We start from the raw sequence: 7,544 nt of genomic DNA, 5'->3' as shown, positions 1-7,544 counted from the left end.
AGGTAAAATTATGGTATCATATGCTTATTGTATGTTTAATTTTTTGAGGAAAAGTCATATTGTCTTCCAAGGGAAAAAAAATATGGATAGCAACTCATTCCTTTCTTCTCTCTGTCTGTCTCACATCCTGGGGAATCAAACTCAGGGCCTCCCACTGAGCTAAACCCCTCGCTTTTTCTCTCTTCTTTCATAAAGTCTCTGCAGTTTTCCAATGATTTTACTGCTCCCTCCAGGATGTCGATAACTCAACAGTGGGCCACAGGGAGCTCTGCTGACTGGTTACATCGGGCCTCCTGCGATAACAGCTCTTGTTTGTTGTCATTGCAGATGCAGAAGCCATGGAGTTGAGCTGCAGTGAAGTACCTCTTTATGTAAGTCCCTAAGCTTTGGACTTCAGGTCCAAGTGGCCCTTTCTTCATTCAGAACCACGTGAAACTGAAGTGGAGAGAAATGTTTTACTTGCTATTGAGTTGGGCTTTTTTAAAACAACACACTGAGCATTACTGTCTACTTCAAGTATTTGCACGGAGCCTTTTAAAACTGGTTGGCTCCTGTTTCCAAAGTCTGCGTTTTAGTTAGATTTCCTTCATAGTAATTTTTTTTAACTGTATGGTTTCTGGATTCAGAAGCACTCAGTTCATGTACATGGGTGATTTTTGAGAATATTATTTTATGATAAGAGTAAAAAATGTTTCTGTGTGTGTCTTTTGGGGAATGGTTTGGTGATAATTGTGTCAGCAAAAATTATGAAATAGGAATTCAAATGGCAAAGTTCTGGGACATGTACAGAATCAATAGGGGGCTGTGGGGCAGAGATGCCTAGTGAAATTCTTAGTTAGGCATTTCTTCTGGGAAGAAGGAGGATTCTGTTTTTGAGAACAGTTCCTGGGTACAATAGGGAAGTGAACTGATTTTCTCTTCACACACAAAATGGCAGATAGTCTTGTCTGTCCTTCTTTGGGAAGCTGTGTTGGTGGGGGCTGGGCCTGGGCAGGGGAGTAGGGACATGTGGGGGAACAGTGTTTTGAAACAAAATACTAAGGGACTGGAACAAATTCAGAAACCTCAATTGATGAAAATATATTCATCCACTTCCCACATTTCACCTCCCAGCTAACATGGACCCCTCCTTCCCTTCCCCATTTCCTGCCATCTTCTCTCTCTTCTTCCACACCCACTGTACAGGTCACTCCATCCCCTGGAGGAAGAAAAGATAATAAAATAAATGGGTTTCAGAATAATAAAAAGCGCTGCCTTCTGGGTTACCCAGTGGTCTGCAGTTTTCTCTCTAGATTGTGATTTGCAGGCTATAAAAGGTATTCTGGCTCAGCCATAATTAAAGATTAAAAAAAGACTGGCCCAAGGCTAAATTGTAAAGTACTACCAAGTCTTACTGTTCCTTTGTGTGTGCATGCTTTCTTTCTCCTTTCTATATTCATTTCATCCTACTCCCCTACTTCAAAATGAATGATCCTGAACCTAATCATGATATATAACTTTGAAGTTGATCAATCCTGGTGGAGCTAGTTTGAACAGAGACCTACTAGATTAGGGTCAGATTAGGGGGAGAGGCAGTACACAATGTCCAAGGAAAGAAGACATTTAAACAAACAAAATAAAAATGCACAAGTTTTTCTAATTATTAAACAATATACTGATTAGAATAAGATGAAAAGTGTTTAGGAAAATGAGCTGTCATGGCATATACTTATTATTAAAAATTAATATATTATCAATTCTAAGGGGTTAGCTTTCCCCCCATTTTACTTTTGAAATTGAGGTGTTCTTACATTCACTGTGCATCTTGGCAGATTCTTTATCAATGCAATTGTGACCTTGGTCACAGTGGTTTAATTTTGTTATCACTGCAGTTTACTTATGTTCTTTGTTTATATTATAGGAATTAATTGCTTTCAAAATGATTTCAGCATTAAATGGCAAAGTTATTCTATATACAGATATGATAACAGTAGCATGATATATGATAAAATCTACAAATTAATTTAGAAGAGCTTGTTTGATATGTATACAATAAAATTCTAGGTGATTAAACATTACATCATACTTACTCAGCATTTTTAGTGGAATATAAAGTGCATATTATAACTGATGATGGGTTAGATGAAATACAGAAACTATATTAACATGCTTCCTATGTGTATGAATTATATTCAGCTTTTTTCACTTGACTTTTTTTTTTGTCAAAATTATCACAAACTGACATATATCCAACTGTCCATTTGGCCTTACCCAGTAAGACATCAGTAGAATGTGTTATGATGGAAACTCATTTTAAACCAAATTCCACCAAATAAGTGACAGGCATATGGTGCAGCCCCCAAAACTGTACTACAGCTCGTTTTATATCTTGAAGGACCGCTTCTTCCTCTTTGCCCTCCTATCTTCAGAGATTTGATAAATATCATCATTGGCCCCTGAATTCATGGGCTATGCATTCATAGATTCAACCAACCACAGATTGAAAATATTTGAGAAAAAAATTGCATCTGTACTCAACATGTAGACTTCTTTTCCATGTCATTATTACCCAAACAATACAGTACAGTGACTATTTACACAGCATGTACATTACATTAGGTTTTATAAGTAATCTAGAGATGATTAAAATATACAGGTGACTGTGCATAGGTTATATGCAAGAACTGAACCAGTTGTATAAGGGCTTTGAGCATGTGTGGTTTTGATATCTGCATAGGGTCCTGGAACAAATCCAAGGTTCTGAGGATGGAGCCCAGAATGTATTCACACTTTTTTTGGTGGGAGCCGGAGTACCGGGGATTGAACTCAGGGTCACTTGGCCTCTGAGCCACATTCCCATCCCTATTTTGTATTTTATTTAGAGACAGGGTCTCACTGAGTTGCTTAGCACCTTATCAATGCGGAGGGTGGCTTTGAACTTGTGATTCTCCTGTCTCAGCCTCTGAAGCAATGTAATCACTCTTAGATTCTCCTAGTTCACTGAATTTATATATTTAATGTTTTTTTGTAGTTTTATGTATTATATTTTATACACATATGGTCATAAAAATAAGAAGTAAACTTAAACTAAAAGAAAAAAATCAAAAACCTCATGTTTAGGACCGGAGCTATAGCTCAGTGACAGCTCAGTGACAGAGTGCTTGCCTAGCATGTGTGAGGCACTACTGGATTCAATCCTCAGCACCACATTGAAAAAATAAACAAATAAAATAAAGGCATGTTGTCCATACACAACTACAACTTTAAAAAAACCCTCGTGTTTAATTTCATTATGAATTATAAGCACTATTGACATTTTGATATATATTCTCCCAGAGATTTGTCTATGTCTCTGTTGAATTTTATCAAGTGTTCTCTTGGCATTTATTTTGATGATATAATGTTTTCTTGTTTGATTGTGATATATTGGATTTCTTCATTTTGATGCTTTTGTGTACTTCTGACAATCCTGTTTGGTTATTATGACACGTCCTTTTGGGAAAAAAAACAAGTTAAAAATAATTGTGTCAAGTATATAATTCAAGTGTATAGTTAAGATCTCACCAAATTACCAATTCTGAAGAGCCCGTAACATATTAGGATGCTATCTTAAAAGCATGTCTTAATACTAGGCATAATTATGTACTGATGTCTGAGAAAAAAATCTCATTACAATACTATTTTTAAAGCAAATAAATGAACACAATTTATCTCCTGGAGAATTAGATCACCTAAATAGGTCAATAATTCCAGAGGAAAAAATTAGTAGAAATTATTTCCCAACTTCTGTCTACCTTCTCAGAAAAGGGTACCTCATTCAGATAGTTTTATAAGTGATTTTAAAATTCCCTTTGACTCTAACCTGTTTTAACTGAATTATTATTCTTATAAAGCACTTGCCTATCATGTGTGTGACACTGGGTTCAATCCTCGGCACCAAATAAAACTAAATAATAAAATAAAGGTGTTGTGTCCATCTACAACTAAAAATATTTAAAAAATTCTCCCCCATTGCATTTTTGGGTTACTATAAACCCTTTCTAAAGGGTTTAAACATATAGACAATACATCCATTTAAATCTTTTTTATTCCCTGTGTTTTTGCTTGGATCCATGAAGAAACATTTCCATTTTCTTTCTTATTTTTTTAAAATTTATTTTATTTTATTTTTTAAATACATGACAGTGGAATGCATTACAATTCTTATTACACATATAGAGCACAATTTTTCATATCTCTGTATATAAAGTATGTTGACACCAATTCATGTCTTCATACATGTACTTTGGATAATGGTGTCTATCACATTCCATCATCATTGCTAACCCCCTGACCTCTCTCTTACCCTCCCACCCCTCTGCCCTATCCAGAGTTTGGCTATTCCTCCCATGCTCCCCTTTCCTACCCCACTATGAATCAGCTTCTTTATATCAGAGAAAACATTCAGCATTTGTTTTTTTGGGATTGACTAACTTCATTTAGCATTATCTCCTCCAACTCCATCCATTTACCTGCAAATGCCATAATTTTGTTCTCTTTTATTGCCGAGTAATATTCCATTGTGTATAAATGCCACGTTTTAATCCATTCATCTACTGAAGGGCATCTAGGTTGGTTCCACGATTTAGCTATTGTGAATTGTGCTGCTATAAACATTGATGTAGCTGTGTCCCTGTAGTATGCTGTTTTTAAGTCCTTTGAGTACAGACCAAGGAGAGGGATAGCTGGATCAAATGGTGGTTCCATTCTCAGCTTTCCAAGGAATCTCCATATTGCTTTCCTTATTGGATGCATCAATTTGCAGTCCCACCAGCAATGTATGAGTGTGCCTTTCCCCCCACATCCTTGCCAACACTTATTGTTGTTTGTCTTCATAATAGCTGCCATTCTGACTGGAGTGAGATGATATCTTAGTTTTGATTTGCATTTTTCTAATTGTGAGAGATGATGAATATTTTTCCATATATTTATTAATTGGTTATATATCCTTTTCTGGGAAGTGTCTGTTCATGTCCTTGGCCCATTTATTGATTGGGTTATTTGTTTTTTTTGGTGCTTAGCTTTTTGAGTTCTTTATGTACCCTAGAGATTAGTGCTATATCTGATGTGTGAGGGGTAAAATTTGTTCCCAAGACGTAGTCTCTCCATTCACCTCACAGATTGTTTCTTTTGCTGAAAAGAAACTTTTTAGTTTGAATCCATCCCATTTATTGATTCTTGGTTTTAATTCTTGGGCTATAGGAGTCTTATTAGGGAAATTGGGGCCTAATCCCACATGATGAAGATTAGGGCCTACTTTTTCTTCTATTAGACACAGAGTCTCTGGTTTAATTCCTAGGTCCTTGATCCACTTTGAGTTGAGTTTTGTGCATGGTGAGGGATAGGGGTTTAATTTCATTTTGTTGCATATGGATTTCCAGTTTTTTCCAGCATTTGTTGAAGAGGCTATCTTTTCTCCAATGCATGTTTTTGGCACCTTTGTCTAATATAAGATAATTGTAATTTTGTGGGTTAGTCATAGAACTTGAAACACTGGCCAGATCATAGACAGATGAAAGAAATTAAAGGGGTACATATAGGAAAAGAAGCACTATTTGCTGACGATATGATTCTATACCAAAAATCTCCACCAGAAAACTTCTAGAACTAGTAAATGATGAATTCAGTAAAGTAGCACAAAAAAAGTAGTATAAAATCAACACCCATAAATCAAAGGCATTCTGTATATCAGTGACAAATCCTCTGAAAAGAAAATGAGGAATACTACCCCATTTACAATAGCCTCAAAAAAAAAAAAAAGATTTGGGAATCAACTTAATGAAAGAGGTGAAAGATCTATACAATGAAAACCACAGAACCCTAAAGAAAGAAATCAAAGAAGATCTTAGAAGATGGAAAGATCTACCTCGCTCTTGGATAGGCAAAATTAATATTATCAAAATGACCATACTACCAAAAGCACTATACAGATTTAATGCAATTCTGATCAAAATCCCAATGGCATTCCTCACAAAAATAGAAAAAGAAATCATGAAATTCATCTAGAAAAATAAGAGACCCAGATAGCTAAAGCAATCCTTAGCAGGAAGAGTGAAGCAGGTGGCATCACTATATCAAACTTAAAAAATTTTTTTTTAAGGTTTTGATAGACCTTTATTTTACTTATTTGTATGTGGTGATGAGAATCTAATCCAAGGCCTCACACATGTTAGGCAAGCACTCTACCACTGAGCCACAACCCTAGCCCCTCCATTTTCTTTTTAAAGATTTCTTCTTTTGTGTCTCCCACTATTGTTTTCTTCATCTAGAATGACAAATATTCAAGGGTTGAACTATTTTTCTTTTCTTTTCTTTTTGGTGCTGGGGATTGAACCCAGGGCCTTGTTCTTGCAAGGCAAGCACTCTACCAACTGAGCTACATCCATAGCTTTGGACTATTTTGTCTTTTGGGAAAATGGAGATTGAATTCTGGAAGTATGTTTTAATCTTTGTTCTCTATTTGGTTTTGTTGTGTCCAGCTTTTCTTTTTTCGTGCTTGACAGTACAGATTTAGTTTCTATTATTTTTAGTTTCCAGGTAGCATTTTCATGCCATGTTTGCCTTTTTGTGCCCAGTTTTATTGGAGCGATCTTTCTCATTTTCCTGTGAGCATGAAGCAATAATTAAAATTATTCTTCTGTGCTCTCAGGGATCTGTGTCAGAAGAGGTAGTCTCTAATTCTGTCTCTTGCACTATAGAATTTTCTGGCTTATTTTCATTTGCTCATCTTTGGGAAAGACACTCTGTCGCAGTCTTGGGGATGTGGGGGTGTGCCTGAATTCAGCCACAGACTCACTGTATTTTTAAAAATGCAATAAACCATTGCAGTGTGTTGAACTGCTCTTGCAGAAGAGAAACACTGACTGCGGTATCCGAAAAATAGCAGAGGTTGGCAAGACTGGCAGCTGAGAGTTTTATAGTATCAATTTGCAGAATTTAGGGATGTGAGCACTGCAAATCCAATTTGCAGCCTCTGAGCAGCTTCCTGCATCTGTGTTTGAACGGGGCCCCGAAGGAACAGTTCTGTTTGTTCTCAGTGGAAAAAATAACTGAAGCCTGCTTCTGAGTTGAGGTCTAGGATTAATTTTCCGATTGAATAGTCAACTGGTATCAAGAGGTGTGTTTTAAGCTGGCAAAGAGATGTGGTGCTCAGAAGTGTGAAAGCCTGAGAAAGTGTAAATTAAAATCGGTGTAACCATCTAAGATGTTTGTTTTCTGGCTTAAAAACTCTTTAATTGACATTATTTAGGGGCTGCAAAGTCACATACCGGAAGTCATAAAGTTATCTCTATTTTGTTTGATTTCAGCTTACTGATTTTAGTCTTATTTTCTAACAAAAATAGGTAGAAAGCTATGCAAGTATAGTTTTTAAGAAGAGATTTTGCTTAGTGTGAATTTCATAGAATTTTGAGAGACAAAGAGATTTTGCATTCACAAGCCAAATAGTACATTTTTGAAGATGAATATTTTTTATTACTTTTTAATATTGTTTCCTCTACATTTTTGTGCATTAGAAAAGTTATACA

At 35.9% G+C, this 7,544-nt stretch overlaps 1 protein-coding gene across 1 annotated transcript in view; it reads left to right on the top strand.

The window, feature by feature from the left end:
* The first annotated feature begins 330 nt into the window (after positions 1-330).
* The window catches only part of Arhgef28 (Rho guanine nucleotide exchange factor 28), a 248,065-nt gene continuing 240,851 nt past the window's right edge, over positions 331-7,544 (top strand). The window contains exon 1 of the mRNA XM_077795966.1: positions 331-371. Coding sequence (XP_077652092.1) covers positions 339-371 — 33 coding nt within the window. The 5' untranslated portion in view covers positions 331-338. The remainder of the gene's footprint in view (positions 372-7,544) is intronic.

This window comes from Urocitellus parryii, chromosome 1 (assembly GCF_045843805.1).
Source record: "Urocitellus parryii isolate mUroPar1 chromosome 1, mUroPar1.hap1, whole genome shotgun sequence".
Taxonomy (NCBI): Eukaryota; Metazoa; Chordata; class Mammalia; order Rodentia; family Sciuridae; genus Urocitellus; species Urocitellus parryii.
Note: the sequence above shows the minus strand (reverse complement) of the source record. Positions and strands in the feature narration are given on the sequence as shown.